This window comes from Mobula birostris, chromosome 6 (assembly GCF_030028105.1).
Source record: "Mobula birostris isolate sMobBir1 chromosome 6, sMobBir1.hap1, whole genome shotgun sequence".
Lineage (NCBI taxonomy): Eukaryota > Metazoa > Chordata > Chondrichthyes > Myliobatiformes > Myliobatidae > Mobula > Mobula birostris.
In genome coordinates, this window is record NC_092375.1 from 64,864,219 (window position 1) to 64,881,317 (window position 17,099).

A 17,099-nucleotide genomic window follows, 5' to 3' on the forward strand; every position below is an offset into this window, starting at 1 on the left:
CCTCCCTTACCACCATTCAGGGCCCCAAACAAGTCCTTCCAGGTGAGGCAACAATTCACCTGTGAGTCGACTGGGGCTGGTGCTCCTGATGTGGCTTTTATATATTGGCGAGACCCGACGCAGACTGGGAGACCGCTTTGCTGAACATCTACGCTCTGTCCACCGGAGAAAGCATGATCTCCCAGTGGCCACACATTTTAATTCCACATCCCATTCCCATTCTGACATGTCTTTCCACGGCCTCCTCTACTGTAAAGATGAAGCCACACTCAGGTTGGAAGAACAACACCTTATATTCCGTCTGGGTAGCCTTCAACCTGATGGCATGAACATCGACTTCTCTAACTTCCGCTAAAGCCCCACCTCCCCCTCGTACCCCATCTGTTACTTATTTTTATGCACACATCCTTTCTCTCACTCTCCTTTTTCTCCCTCTGTCCCTCTGAATATACCTCTTGCCCATCCTCTGGGTCCTCCCCCTTGTCTTTCTTCCAGGACCTCCTGTCCCATGATCCTCTCGTATCCCCTTTTGCCTATCACCTGTCCAGCTCTTGGCTCTATCCCTCCCCCTCCTGTCTTCTCCTATCATTTCGGATCTCCCCCTCCCCCTCCAACTTTCAAATCCCTTACTCACTCTTCCTTCAGTTAGTCCTGACGAAGGGTCTCGGCCTGAAACGTCGACTGCACCTCTTCCTACAGGCCTGGCCTGCTGCGTTCACCAGCAACTTTGATGTGTGTTGTCCATCAGATTGATGTATTTTTAGCTGTTTCTTTATGAATATGATCAGCCAAATTAGTTATGTCTTTCATGTCTTCAGGCTTGTCAGGTATGTAAGTACAACATTCCATACCTATAACTGTACATGATCCAACCCTCTTAGCTGCTAAGAGAAGATCTAATGACATACCATTCTACTTTTACCTTTGGCCTTCTCTACCAAGTGGCAATTGACAGCACTTGATAAGGACCTTTCCATCCAGCTCCCAATGGTTCCATTTCAGTTTGTTAAATCATGAACCATTGTGAAGAATCAGGGTGAATTATCCTCCTGAAGATTGTGTTGTATCCTCCCAAGTGGTAGAAACCTGTTGAGAAGCAGACTGTAAAGCTTGAGTTAATTTCAAACAGCAGCTACCTGAAGTGTCTGCTATAATGTGTATATCAGCTCTCTGAGATTGAAGGCTTCCAGCAGTTATATAAGAGGTCCTGTTACCACCTCAAATGACTTAGTTTAGTTTTCTTGTTTGGGATTGCTCTGATACTGCACAAGACCATAGGAAGAACCATAGGCCATGGCACACCTTCCTCATGATACTTGGTCATTGCTTGATGGTTCCATTCATTTGTTTGACTTGTCCTAATGACTCTGGGTGATGTGGACAATGGAAAGACCATTCAATTTTCATCAGTCGATTCGCGGTACGTGCGTTATCAAAGTATGTGTACAACATACAACACTGAGATTTGTCTTTCCACAGTCCGCCACGAGCAAAATCACACAAAGTAACAATTTTTAAAAAGTAACCCAGACATCCCTCCCTGCAAAAACTCATTTCAGGGAGGTAGCACCATGAATTTGCCGGAGACTTCCGGGAGAGGTGGGATGTCTGCAATAGAGTAGCTCCTTAGCAGCTGGCCAGCTAGTTTAAATAACATTAGCTATGCTAATGAATGAATGACACCTGTTAAACTCACCTCAACACGTCTTTTACAGTCTTAACCCACCATGGGCAATAGAAAAGTCACTGTTGCAAACAGTGCAGCGAGCAACACTGTCATTACTTTGACCCCTATTAGGCAGGGGTACACTTTAGTGTAGTCTGGGGTGACGTATGTTTTATATTTTCTTTGGAACACTCTGCCATGGCGTGCTGTCGCTTGCGCTCTCTCTCCCTCTCTCTTGTGGTCGCTCGTGTGCTCTCAAGCGATCTGGCTTGCTTTTGCTCTCGCTCGCACGCTCTGGCTTGCTTTTGCTCTCGCTTGCTCTCTCTCTCGCGCGCGCTCTCTCTCGTGGTCGCTCTCGCGCTCTCTCTTGCTTTCTCTCGCTCGCTCTCAAAAAAATTGATTTCCGTGATAGTGTATATAACTTGCGGGCATCAGGGAGCCACTATTAATATGCGGGAGACTCCCGGAATTTCCGGGAGAGGTGGGATGTCTGGTAACCAGAACCAGAAACACATATAATATGAACTGCAGAGTCTATCCACAAACCGCTTCAAATAAACCTTGCCCAAGACCCAAGATTCTACCACCATCCTCCAGCAGCATTGAGCGAGAGAGAGAGATCACATACAGACAGGTGGTGTGGAACAATCGCTCGCCTTCTGCTCTCATGCTCATTGTTTGCAATTTTGCTCAGTGCTTTGATAGGCGAGGTCTCCAGGCCACACACTCTGCTCGAAACCTCACCATCTCCCTCGGAAACAGCAAAGCGCCAGATTTCTCAAATGGCCTGAAAAATGCCATCAAAATGTAAATCACAGGTTCCAAGCTTAGTAGCAGAATCATAAGTGAAAGAGGAAGTATAAGGTAACTTTGTGAACTGACTGAAGGGCATCACCTATTGTCCTTTTGTTCGCTGGCACTATTTTATGTCAGTAGACATAATTGCTGACAAACACTCCAAGTGAAATGTGTCCCTTGGTCGGAGTTTTTGCTGTGTGAGTGGCAGGGGTTTGCTTTTTGGAATAGCTTCCACTTATCTTGAAAACTTGTTCACTATTACCAGAACATCTGAATATCGTTGACACTTTGACAAAGAAATATAGTCCACTTGTAAGTGTAAAGATGGACCTGTTGGGGCAGGAGCACTTAGTTGTGGTAGCTTTTCCCCTACTCCAGGATTTGTCTTTTTGGCATGTCATGCATTTCTCAAATATTTTTTGAGCTTGTGTTCTGAATTTTGGATTCTACCACCATTGGGATAATCTTTTGCACTCCATTTTGCCCCAGGGAGTATACTTGCTGTGCCAGGGAAAGAGGCAATTTAGCTGAGTTATTTGTCAATTACTAGTGCTGTATCTCAATACTCCATCACTGTTTAACCTCCTACCATTCTCCATCGAGAACTACTTTTCCTGGTTAGAGCATTGAGCTTGCATCTTGAATATCTTGTTAGTTCATTTGTTATTCTGAGTTCCACTGTTTCCATAATTCCAGTTATGGGTTCTTGATACTTTTGTCTCTTTTACACCTTCCCGTGCTGCCTTTTTTTGTAATATCATCCATCAATGCATTTCCATGGTTTTCAATTGTTGTCATTTTAGAGTGGCTTTTACATTTTAATACACCAACTTCTGACGGCAATTGTATCGCATCCATAAGTTCTTGTACTAGTTGGCCATTCTTGATTGGGATTCCTACAGCTGTAAGAAATTCTTTATCTCCATAAGTTTCCAAAATCATGAACAACTTCAAAAGCATATGGAAAATCAGTGGGCGACTTCCTGCTGGACCCCTCATACCCCATCCATTATTTATTTATTTATATACACACATTCTTTTTCTCTCTCTCCTTTTTCTCCCTCTGTCCCTCTCACTATACCCCTTGCCCATCCTCTGGGCTTCCCCCCTCCCCCTTTCTTTCTCCCTAAGCCTCCTGTCCCATGATCCTCTCATATTCCTGTTGCCAATCAACTGTCCAGCTTTTGGCTCCATCCCTCCCCCTCCTGTCTTCTCCTATGATTTCAGATCTCCCCCTCCCACTTTCAAATCTCTTACTAGCTCTTCTTTCAGTTAGTCCTGACGAAGGGTCTCGGCCCAAAATGTCGACTGTACCTCTTCCTAGAGAAGTTCCCAGGACCCAGGTTATTGAGAGAGGCAAGAGGTTAGATTGCTGGGGCCTTGACCAATATCTTCCTGTCCTCTCTAGCCAATATGGAAGTTATAGATCTGGGTTGTAGTTCCACTTCAATGGTAGCAATGTTACACAGGTTGATAGGGTGAGTTCAGGAGTTGGGAAGTTGTGTTGAATCTTTATATAGACCACATCTAGAGTATTGCATTCAGTTCCAGTTGCCCCTTTATAGGAATGATGTTGGGACTTTGGAGAGGGTACAGATGAGCTTTAGCAGGATACTGCTTGAATTGGATTACATTGCTATAGGAGATGTTGGACAAAATTGCGATGTTTTCTCTGGAATGGTGGAGGCTGAGGAGAGTCTTATAGAGGTTTATAAGATTATGAGAGGCGTAACTATGAGCGGCCAGTGTATTGTTCACAGGGTTGAAATGTCTCATACTAGAGGGCATGTATTTAATGTGAGAAGGGGTAAGTTCAGAGGAGATACACGGGGCTAGTGCTTTTACATAGAGACTGGAGGGTGCTTGGAGTGCACTGCTTGGGGTGATAGTGGAGCCAAGTACAATCATGGCATCCAAGAGGCTCCTATATAGTTGAATGAATGTGCAGGAAGTGGAAAAATATGGCATTGTGTAACTTGGATAATTAATATGGAGATTTACCGGTAAATTAATTAAAAAGTCATTCTTACTGGAAATCTGAAACAAAAATATAAATGCTGAGTATGTTCATTAGGTCAGGCAGTGACAGTGTTTTGTTTCTCTTTCCACTGATGCAACCTGATTTGTTGAGAATGCATACAGGTATATTTTGCATTTGCCAACCTAGGTTGAAAGGGCTTGGTCATTAATGCCCAAACTAAAATTTAATTTACATTTTCTTCATACTTTAAACTTTAGTCATTTTTTTTTTGCATGAAGTAGCATAGAGTTTGTTATTTCTAATTTTGAAAGTGCTTTCTTGTAAATGAGTTGATGTAAGCTCTCTTTATTCTGTTGCAGATACTGATTTCTAGTTGGTTTATCTGCAGCTGAAGTTTGATCCTGCAGTATTTCAGAGAAGAAATGTTTAGTCTCCTGGCTAATTATTGGTGCTGGCTGAAACATTGGCGAGAACCTGTCAGGTATGATTTTAAATTTGCTTTGACTGAACTTGTCAACAACGCTACATGATTGATCTGTGTACAATTGGATTGGAAAAGCAACTTCTCCTGAATGACAAGCTTCATTCTAATAAAGCCAAGGATATTTCCAAAATAAACTCCCCTCAAAAATGCAGTTTTTTTTCAAAAAGTTGCACAGCAATAATTCCTATCTGTATGTCAGACAGCAACATAAATTATACTATCAAAGGAAGGGAATTCACCATTTCTAACATTAAATATTTACCTAATATTCTAGTTGTGCTTCAGTGTCTTTAGCGCTCTCAGTTATTTGTTATCAATGTAAGTTTGCTTGTGATTAATCTATTAATGTTGCTTAGATGTCTATGTGGTTAAAAACAAGTGGGTATGAATGGGGAAAGGTAATTGTTCACCTCAAAATTAATATTAGCGTTAGGCACATAAGATACAAGAAGAGGGTACCATGAATGCTGACAATAGAATCATTTGTTTTCAATCATCATTTTCGTTTAACACTTAAATTATTTTTTATGCATGGAAGAACTGGGTTATGGGCACGGTGAGTAAATTTTTCTGTGGGTTGAATGCTACAATTTGTTTCTCTTTCTTATCTCCAGCGAAATTGGACATTCTCCCACATCTGTACTAACCTGGTGCAGATGCAAGTCTTCAACTGTCTTGGTTCACCTTGTCCTAATACTTTAGTATTTCCATCCCCCATCAAAAAGGTGTTAAGTCTCCATATTTTCTCTTTTAGCTCCTCCCACTTTCTCCAAACTCGGGGTGTAGCCCTCAGGGCCGTATTTAGCGGGTCCGGGGCCCCTGGGCTGGAGGCCCTGATGGGCCCCTTCCGACACCGTAAAATGCTACTGTACCAAGCAAAAAAAAGGCAAGAACAAGAGCAAAGGTCGTACTGGTCTAAATATCAAAGCTGATCCTGCATTTCTAAATTTCTGTATGTGCACCTTCAAAGACGGGTCAAACTCACTTATTACTTCTAGAATGCCCATGTAGTTGCCGTTACAGGCCTGCCAAATATGTCACTGGAACCTTCGATAGCCAGTCCCCTCTCGATCAAAAACTTCACAACCGCCACCTCTCTTCTCAATACGTCGGTCCAGTAGACACACTCTGCCTCAAACTGTTTTTGCAGTTCTGTATCTATTCTTCCGCTGTCAGACGCTAGTGTAACATAGGTCAGTATTGTTTTCCTGGGTGTTCGCTATTTTCATGCTCTCCTGTGCGCTCAGCGGCATGTTTCCAGTCGCTAAAGCCAGTTTCGAAGATGGACTGACAGTTACCATCACTGAAGATGCGGCATGCAAAACAAAACACACAGCCAGTGGAAGGGGAATAGAAGAGCCATTGCCTTGATATGTACTCACCATTTACCAGCTTCTGAAAGTGAAATTTGGAGAAAAAACCTCTCTGCTGTTTGTCTACTCGTTCCGAAGCTTTGATATCCACATCGTTATTCTGGCAGGACTCCGGGCCTTTCTTAGCCCAGTACACTCGGACTGGATCATCTAACGTTTCCTCTCCCCAGCAGGCAGGATCAGTGCTGTAAGGATCCTCAGTAGCGGTAACGTTAACATTAATGGTTAATGTTAATTAAAGGTTAATGACTTGGTTGTTCGGAGGCCTCTGTGGTCCGGAATCCCAAAGTCATGCTCTCTGCCTCTTCAACGTTAGCTGCTGACTGTGGCAAGGACGGTGGTCCTGTGCTAACGCTGGTGGTGAAAAGTAATTTAAAATAGAAACATGCACTAGCACATACACACATGATATTACAGTATAACAAATGAAACATAGGAGAACTGAATCTGCCACCAGTATAGATGATAAGCCAATGATCAAGTATTGTTCAAAAGTAATGCAGCACATTTATTTTACAGGAAGGTTACTCTACTAATGGTGGGATTGGATAATGCTGGAAAAACTGCAACTATAAAAGGGATTCAAGGAGGTAAGCAATCTCTGGAAAGACATTACGTTTTTACTCTAATTCTCTTCTAGTTGTAGGATTCAAAACACTAAGTTTAACTCAATTTTATCTAATAGGTTCAAAGGTCGTTTGATATCAGAAAAATGTATACAATATACATCCTGAAATGCTTTTTCTTCGCAAAACACCCACAAAAACAGGGAAGTGCCTCAAAGAATGAACGACAGTTAAATGTGAGAACCCCAAAGTCCACCCCCGAGCTCCCCCCGCATGTAAGTGGCAGTGAGCAACGATCCCCCCTCCCCCAAAGAGCAAAAATAAATTCTCATTGGTACAATCACCGAACCCAAGCGTGTGCTAAGCAATAGCAAAGACACAGATCAAAGTTACCCCAAAAGCTTCACATTTCATCTGAATTCGACAACCCACAGGTTCTCTCTCTCCCTGGCAAGGGAGAGGGAGGTGTCCCCCATTTTCACGGCAAGCGGGAGACATAACAACAACCCGCTGGCTTACGATCTTAAAAGTCCATTTCGTCGCTTTTTTCGAGCTTTGTGTCCAAAGATGGCAAAGACCTTGGGTCTTTGGGCCTACGGTGAAAGATTTTTTGGCCTCCCCGACGGCGCACGAGTCTTCGGCTGTGACACTGACCCTCGATCCACCCGTCTCCAGAGCCCCAAGATCTTAGGCTTTCGAACACAATTCAGATTCTCAGGCCAAACTCTTGGCATGTCGAATAGTGGCCAGTCATGGAACCCCGAGAACGGGTCCCATTCCCGCAAAGAACCGAAGCCTGCGTGTAACTCCAGGTCAGGTTCTTCAAAAGAACCCTGAAAGGAAAAATAGAGATATTAAAGGTAGAAAAGTAGAAATAGAGCTGTTTCCAAAGATGCAAGCAAAGGAGTTGCCATTAAGCGCCATCATTCCTCCTAAGCTCCACCCCAATTCCTCTTGCTATACTCTGAACTTAGTTTAATCACTTGATCATTTAACTATGCTGTAGTTACAACTGGAAAGCTGGAAGGAAAAAGAAGCAGAGGCAAGCAGAGAATGAAAATGATAGATGGAATAATATCGTGGTTAGAAACAGGGGAGGCAACAACTACAATTCGGAGGGTTAGGGACCGTGATGGATGGAGAGACATGATCGCCCACGCCAAACGGCAAGGCACCTGAAATATTGTAGAAGCATTAGTTTCAGCTAAGGATGCTTTGTACTTGCATAGAAGAAAGCATGTTTGATAAATCTAATAGATTATGGGAAATCATCATCATTATTCAGTGACCCTATGTATCATAGACTTTTAATTTGGTGGCCAATATAATAGAATCTTGCAGTCTGACTTTTTTTTTGAATGTAGCTACTGCCATAGAATTGTATCTTTTAATGTACATTGAAAATAATCAAGAGTATTGAAGAGGGAACTATGAAAATGAAACTTGTACAGTCATTGTGAAATTTTATTTCACGATTATTCTCAAGAGCAAGTTATGGATTGATGCCAAAAACCCTGTAATTGTGCTGTCTCCTGAGCCTATTTCAAAGTTATTTGGATTCAGCAGTATGTCTGAAATGAATATAAATGCTATAATTTCCTATACTTCAGAGTGGTCCTTAAATTAAATATCAAATGCTTATATAATATGAGTTATTATATGCAAGTTAACCTTTAGGGAATCTTTCACAAGGATTCCCAAGTCCCTCTGCACTTTGTTCATTCTACATTATATTCCATCTGCCACTTCTTTGCCCAATCCCCCAATACAAGTCCTTTTGCAAACACTCTGCTTCCTCAACATTACCTGCCTTTCCACCTATCTTTGTATCATCTGCAAACTTAGCCACAAAGCCATCAATTCCTTCGTCCAGGTTATTGACATACAATGTGAAAAGAAGAGGTCCCAACACTGACCCCTGCGGCACATCACTCGTCACTGGCAGCCAACCAGAAAAGGCCCCCTTTATTCCCACTCCGCCTTTTGCCCATCAGTCAATCTTCTATCTATTTTCTGTAATACCTTGGGTTCTTGCTTTGTTAAACAACCTCATGTGACACCTTGTCAAAGGCCTTTTAAAAATCAAACTACACAACATCCACCTATTCACCTTTGTCTATCCTGCCTGTTATTTCCTCAAAGAATTCCAACAGCTTTGTCAGGCAAGATTTCCCCTTTAGAAAATCACGCTGACTTTGGCCTGTTTTATCATGTGCCTCCATGAAATCTCATCTTAATAAACTCCAGCATCTTTCCAACCACTGAAGGCAGTCTATATGGCTTACAATTTCCTTTCTTCTACCTCCCTCCCTTCTTGAAGAGTGGAATGACATATGCTATTTTCCAGTCTTTAGGAACCCGCACAATGTCATTTTGCAATTGTGATCACTATTGATTTTTCTAACATGACAATACACAGGGCATTAAGTCTTTTCTGATTTTGTAGGGTAGAGCTTTTAAATTGGCTGCATGTTTTGATGGTTGGGGTTTAGTTAAATATACACCACAGATTATCTGCCATCGTGTTTGCAGTGTTAATTGGCAGTTTGCACTTTTTAGGGCTAGAGTTATCAGCTGACCTATTCCTTCCTTTAGATAAGTGTCCACGTTTTAAAGTGGAAATTCAGATATTGTACATATATATCATACAATCATATTTGTCACAAATCTCCACATAATATTTATCGGAGGTATACACTTATAGAAAGAAGAGGAAGGAAAGAACAATCGAAAGAAGAAAACTATGTACAGAGTAGGGAGTGATTTTTTTACAACACATTCATTGATTGTGAGAATAAAATCAGGCCTATGAGGTGTTATGTAGTTAAACCATTTTTTCCAGTATGAATAAAATTGTTCCAACTTATAATTAACAGATATTGTTATCTTCTCCATTTTGTAAATGTCCATTGCAATTTCCATCCATACACTTAAAATTGGGCTCTCTTGAGATAACCATTTCCAGGTAAGGGTCTTTTTACCAGCCACCAGCAGTACATTCATTAAATATTTATATTTATCTCTTTTCAACCATTCTTGAGGTATATACCCAAAATATATGGTCTTACTCTCTAAGTGTATTTATCTGTTAGTATATCATAGAAATTTGCAGAATATAACTTAATCGATCTGAACAAATAAGAACCAAGAGAAGTGAATAATGTAACAAAAGGTAATGAAAGTGTGGTTCCAAGGCTGGGGTCTCTAGATAACCCTGGGTTGGGCTAGAAGAAAAGTCTAGCTGTGGGGGATAGCCCCTCCTACCTGTGGGTTGAGGGCCCCTGTTGCAGTACCTATAATAAGTAAAAAAAAACTGTCCATTACACAGAAATGATTTCCCTGTGTATTCCTCCCATGTATATATTCTCATTTAGGTGGGGTAAAAGGAGTGAATAAATGAACTTTTTAAAAAATTGAGTAATATAAAATCCACATTACAACGTGTATTTCTCAAGACAGGTATATCACCGTCTATTTTTGCTTCCATTTAGTTTATCAGCACTTTTAAGGTTAGCCAAACCTTATGGCTCTTCTGGAGGAGGTGAGGGCTGCCCTCAGAACTGACCGTCTCTTCCTAAAATCCTCCTCGCGTCCTTCTCCCGTCCCCTGCTTTCTAGGTTCTCTTACTATTTCCCAAGCAGCTCGGGACAACTGCTCAGCCAGAGTTTCTCTTGGTTTGAACATGCTAATGGGCAGTCCTCTGTTGTTCATGTCTGTAGTCGCCTCCTCCACCTTCTGGTCCAGATACACCCCTTCTTGGTAAAATACCCTCAGTTTAGCAGGGTACAGGATTTGGAATTTAATCTTTTCTTGCTTTAATATCCATTTCGCTTCGGAATATTCCTTCCGTTTCTGTAGGACCGCTGGGGGATAATCATGATCGAAGTATATTAACTTCCTGTTCCAAAGCACCTTCTTCTTACCCCAGGCCCTTCGTAGAATCTCCGCCTTGCTCTTGAATCGAAGGAATTTAAGTACTATGGAGTGCGGTTTACCTTCTCTGTCTCCGGGAGGCCACTGGACAAGCGAATGATGCGCCCTTTCAATTTCAGTCTCCATAGTCTGAGGAATCCCCAGCACTTCCCGCAGCAGCTTGTCTACAAAGTCCATCATCGACAATCCCTCCGCTCCTTCAGGAACATTATAAATCCTGATACTTTTCCGACGCGATCTTCCCTCCTGGTCAAGCAATTTACTTTCCTGTTGATTTAATATTTTTATCATCTTAATTAGTATCTGTTCCACGTCTTGCATGCAATCTTCCATCTTCTCAATTCGAGTCTCTGCCACCACTATTTTCTGATTGACGTTGGCGAGCTCTGACTTTATATCATTGAGTTGCTGCTTTATATCTTTTTGGACTTCCCTTATCTCTTCCAGAATCTTTATCATATTTGCCGCTTCGCCCGCACGAGGCCCAGCGTCAGCTTCGCCGCCACACGCACGTGTAGGAGAGCCGCGCGTTGTACCTCTCTCCTGCATAGGCTCCGCAGTGGTGCTTTTTTTCATCTCGATTCTTTCTCCCCATTCTTGCCCCCCTTATCAATTCTGATATTTTCAAAAGATCTTATACTTGATAGATTAACTGGGCAAAATATGCGTTTTTTCGGAGGAGCTGTTGATTTAAGCTGCCATTCTGAAGGACGACGTCACCGGAACCTATTGTGGTGTTTCTAAGTCCTGTAGCTTTTTCTTGCTGGCTCTTGGAGAACATGATGTAAGGGTATATTTTAAAATCTAGTAATCATGTTTTCCTTATTTTCTGTTTAACATAGTATAACGGAGAATAAGCTGCAGTTCTTCTACACTGGGAAGACTAAATTCAGATTGGTTTATGAGACACATCTTTTTGGTCTGTAGTTAGACTCTGAACCTGTCCTGTTAATTTTCTATTTCATGACGTTCGCCTTTGGCTTCCTGTACTACTGTAATATAGCTCCCACAAACAACAGGAATTCTGCAGATGTTGAGTATTGAGGCAACACACATCAAAGTTGCTGGTGAACGCAGCAGGCCAGGCAGCATCTCTAGGAAGAGGTACAGTCGACGTTTCAGGCCGAGACCTTTCGTCAGGACTAACTGAAGGAAGAGGTAGTAAGAGATTTGAAAGTGGGAGGGGGAGGGGGAGGGGGAGATCCAAAATGATAGGAGAAGACAGGAGGAGGAGGGATGGAGCCAACAGCTGGACAGGTGGTTGGCAAAGGGGATATGAGAGGATCATGGGATAGGAGGCCCAGGGAGAAAGACAGGGGGGTGGGGTGGGGGGGAACCCAGAGGATGGGCAAGGGGTACAGCCAGAGGGACAGAGGGAGAAAAAGGAGAGTGAGAGAAAGAATGTGTGTCTAACTTCTGCTAATGCCCCACCTCCCCCTCGTACCCCAACTGTTATTTATTTTTATACACACATTCTTTCTCTCACTCTCCTTTTTCTCCTTCTGTCCCTCTGGCTGTACCCCTTGCCCATCCTCTGGGTTCCCCTCCCCCTTGGCTTTCTCCCTGGGCCTCCTGTCCCATGATCCTCTCGTATCCCCTTTTGCCTATCACCTGTCCAGCTGTTGGCTCCATCCCTCCCCCTCATGTCTTCTCCTATCATTTTGGATCGCCCCCTCCCCCTCCCACTTTCAAATCTCTTACTAACTCTTCCTTCAGTTAGTCCTGACGAAGGGTCTCGGCCTGAAACGTCGACTGTACCTCTTCCTGGAGATGCTGCCTGGCCTGCTGCGTTCACCAGCAACTTTGAGGTGTGTTGCTGTGATATAGCTCAATGGAAGGTTGTGGAGCAGTACCTAATGAGTAGTTACTTTGTAAGCTTTGACTGATCAATTGTATTCCATTATTCTAGTCATAATTAATTTTGCCCTTTCTATTATTTTGAGACATTTCCTTTGTCATTTACAACTCATCTGGACTCTTGTCCCGTCATTATTCCATCATTTCATTTAATTCCTCTAGCCTTTCACTTTATTGTAGACCTTCTGTTTTATTCATTGCTCCCCTATCCATTTTTGAAAGCAATAATATGTCCAGCAGTTTGCATCTTTTTGTATAATGTCTTAAATATACCATAAAGATATAGGGGTGTTTGTCAAAAGAAACAGAAAATTGACAATGAGCCACAGGTGAATTACAGCAGATGACCCTATACTTGGTCAGATGGAGATTTTAAACAGCCTACCAAATATGGGAAGAGCTACAGAAGTATTGTGATAAAACAGTTCTCTAACAGAAAAGTTAGATGAACAGAGGAGATTTGGTGCCTGTACAATTGGTCCAGGTATGAGGTTGGATCTCCCTGGGCGCAGAGCCGACTTGAAGAGCTCGAGAGTGGCTTCAGGCTGGATGGCGAAATATGGGCCCAGATTGAGTCACTAGATGGTGTGGTCTAGGCCTGGAGCCTTTCACTGCCACTGTGTCCTAGTGTGAGGTACAATTTGCTGTTTAGACAATTTAAACGCTGACCCAGATCGGAGGCGAGAGCGGATTCTTGCTTGTTCTCTGTGATGGTCACTCCTTTCACCCGGGTTCCAGAGCCTTTCACTATTTAGTTAATTGGTCAATTTAAACACCAGCCCAAATAGACTGGAAAGATAGGGTCTTGGCATCTGGGGTGATGGCCAATTTTGCTCACTGTCTGTGATGGTCACTCCTCTCCATAGCATTGAGGCTATGAAGACTGCCCTGGCTGCTGTGCTCTGTGCCTGCTAATATGTTTAACTGATCAGCAAAGCTTTGGGTCGACTCCGGGTTACTCCGTGGTTCAGATCTGAGGACTCAATTTTGGTTTGGAATATTGTCGTTCGCTTCAATTGTTTGCATGATTTGTGTGTGTTTTTTTTCTTTCTCTTGCGCATTGGGTGTTGGTCTTTTTACTTTTCTTCTTTAACTGAGTTCTTTCGGCTTTCTTGCTTTGTGGCTACCTGTGAGCAAGCAAATCTCAGGATTGTATAATTTATACATTCTTTGATAATAAATGTATTTGAACTTGATATAAAGAGGAGATTCTAGAGCTTTAGCAGTTGAAGGTATAGCTGCCATTGGTGAAGTGGAATGAAGTTTCTTGTGTGAGAAGCCATATATAGACATACTGAGGGAGAATGCTGAAGAAGTTACTGAAAAGAAGATGGATGCAATTATAGAAAGATTTGAAATGGTGATGAGGGTTTAAAAATGTATCTGTTGCTTAGGAATGGTATAGATCAGAGAATGCTGAGTGAATGGACTTGCTTTTGAGTTAAGATGTCCTCAGGTTATCTAATATACATAGAGAGATGCCGCCCTCCAAGTCCATGCCAACCATCAGCCACCCATTTCCAGGAGTCGTACATTAACCCAATTTTTAAAAAATTCTTCCTACATTCTCATCAACGTCTACCTCTATACACCAGCCGATCCATATTCCACCATCTACACATTTGGGGCAGTTTACAGTGCCAATTAATTTACCAACCCACGTGTCTTTGAGATGCTGTTCCCCACAGATGCTTCCTCTGCTTAAACATTTAAATGCTTTCTTGTTTTTTTATTTCATATTTCTGACACCTGTAGTTCTTAAATTTTCTTTTTGCTTTTTTTTACAGAGCCTCCATATTTTCCAGATCCAACGGTGGGGTTTTCAAGAGTTGATATAAAACAGGGGAAATTTGAAGTCACCATTTATGACTTAGGTGGAGGGAGAAATATCAGATCTATCTGGAAGAACTATTATGCTGAATCCTTTGGCGTTATTTTCGTTGTGGACTCCAGTGATATTATTCGAATGGAAATAGTTAAAGAAGCTGTGACCGACGTCATAAGGCATCCTGGGATTTCTGGAAAACCTGTGCTTGTGTAAGTGTCTCATCTGAATATAAAACAAAGCCCATCTCTTTGCAATGTTTACTTCCTCCAATTCCTGGAAAAGTAATAACACACAGTGCAGTATTATGTCTGATAGCAAGAAGCTGAATCTCTAGTAGCTAAACCTCTGGGCTCCTCTGCTTCTCCGGACTCAATTGCAAAATTTCCTGTTTTGCTGTAGGGCACAGAATGGAAATACTTGATCTTGGGCCATTATGATCAAGGCATTGGATTTATCATGTCAGCTTAACAAATTCAAACAAAGGAGAAAAGCAAACATTTCAATTATTATGTTGACAGCTGAGTTTTACAATGTAATATTTCATATTAACTGTACCGGGTCTTTCTTTTTTGTTAAATTTAAAATGGCTTCTTTTGTTATGTTATACTGGGGAATGCTGAGAAAGTCTCTATATAGACAGTTGCTTGGGTTATTATAGATAGCAGGGTGCTATTAGCCAATGTGTGGTCATGTATCATTTTGATTTCGGATATAATGCTGTATCATATGACTGTGGACGGGGTTTTTGGCGGGGAGTCGGAGGAGAGACGAGGACAGTGGACGTGCGGCGAGGCTGCGGTCGATCACTTCAGGTGATCCCGAGCCGTGAGTCGACAGGATTCGGGTGGTCGTCCGGAATCGATTGAGCTCCAACGGTTGCGTGCAAAGAACTTGGACTTTGATAAGTGTTGGCGCCTTTTGTTTCATTACTTCCTTTTCTGTATCAAATTTATATTAATGTCATAGAATTAGTAATATCTATAAAGTGTACTTGGTAAAATTTACTGGGTGTGCTGGCTGATGATTGATGTTTGGGCTTGATTCGGGCGGTAACCGACTCCATGGGAAGCGTTGAGGCAGGTGCTGGGTGGGATTTCCCCTGGACATATACGAGCCAATAAAACTGAGTGTTACATACCACTTCATTATTCATTTCTAGATGACTTGTGTGTTGCAGTAAAATAGCTGACTCATTGTCAAAACATCTTTACAGAATTAATGGAATAAGTTGTGTCAGTGGGCACAGTTATCGTTGGCGGGAGGGATAAGACTGAGAATTCAGAGCGTTCTTGAGGGAATTTCAGGTGAATGCAGAAGTGATAAACTTCCTGAAAGGTTCTCGCTTTGTTGTTCTGACTACACTCTGACGTAGGCTGCCAATTTCGTATAGTTTCCCAGCAGTAACAATGGTAAATATTGTCCGCAGACTATTTTTCCATTTTAGTCTCGAAGATAAAGTAGTGATTCTGTTGATTCCAGTGAAGAAGAATGTTTCTGAGAGAAACAGTAATGTAGGTTATGTGTAATTAATCTGATTAATTCTGTTTAAGTATGTTAACACAAAATAATCTGCAGATGCTGGGGTCAAAGCAACACTAGAACATAACATGCTAGAGGAACTCAGCAGGTCGGACAGCATCTGTGGAAAAGATTGGTCGACGTTTCAGGTCGGAACCCGTCAGGACAAAGGGTTCTGGCCCGAAATGTCGACTGATCTTTTCCACGGATGCTGTGCAACCTGCTGAGTTCCTCTAGCGTGTTGTGTTTAAGTATGTTTTAGTCTTTAAATGAATTAAAATTAGATTTTTGGGGGAAATGTTTCTTTATTAATTTTTAATAGATTTTGTCTGATACTGAATGTTAATGAATATTGAAGATGTTCACAGTAATTTGATGTCTTTAGGTACTAGGCATTTTTGTAGGCAGAGTTTGCTATTTATGGCCAGGAAAGTCGTGAGGGCATATCGATTAGGAATTAGGTTTGCGCCTCATTTCCAGTGCAACTAAGAGCAGTGAAGCTGGAAATGCAGATGCTTGTGGCGTACTGAGTCAAGCTTGTCTATTATCAATGCCCTATTGTTCATTCATTTATCCTATCTTGTATATGACTGCTACAGTTTCCAGTAGTGTGTGACCCTGGGTATTTTTGGGGCTTTAGGTTACTGCAGAAATCCAGTAGCTCCTTGTAAACTACTTTTTCATCTCCTAATTTAATCTAGCATTTAACTGGTAAAATAATAAGTTAGCAGCATGCTAAAAGAATGAAATATGGTTTGATGAAGGCAAAGCCTTTATTTGGTCAACCATGTCTGTGAAAAGAACTTGTAATGCAATTGTGACATTATTCATTTTTCATTTGCGTATAAACAGCATCAAGTGTCAAATATCTGAAATCATATAAAATTGCTAAGCTAACTCCAGCCTTGTGTAGAAAGTAAGGAAAAATCAGTACTATAGTTGTGCTGATATTTATCCTGTATAGATAGGATAATTAGGAAAGATTGAATAGGTTAGGACTTTATTCCTTGGAATGTATAAGATTAAGAGGAGATTTGATGGAGGTATACAACATTGATGGGTATAAATAAGGTAAATTCAAGCAGGCTTTTTAAA

General features: G+C 41.8%; 1 protein-coding gene across 5 annotated transcripts in view; it reads left to right on the forward strand.

The window, feature by feature from the left end:
* The window catches only part of LOC140199074 (ADP-ribosylation factor-like protein 13B), a 79,609-nt gene that overhangs the window by 23,807 nt on the left and 38,703 nt on the right, over nt 1-17,099 (forward strand). For 4 of the 5 annotated variants that reach the window (XM_072260542.1, XM_072260540.1, XM_072260541.1 and 1 more), the window contains 3 exons: nt 4,805-4,926; nt 6,822-6,892; nt 14,446-14,695. In XM_072260542.1, coding sequence (XP_072116643.1) covers nt 4,868-4,926; nt 6,822-6,892; nt 14,446-14,695 — 380 coding nt within the window. In that variant the 5' untranslated portion in view covers nt 4,805-4,867. The remainder of the gene's footprint in view (nt 1-4,804; nt 4,927-6,821; nt 6,893-14,445; nt 14,696-17,099) is intronic. The other variant, XM_072260543.1, reaches the window with a different exon arrangement.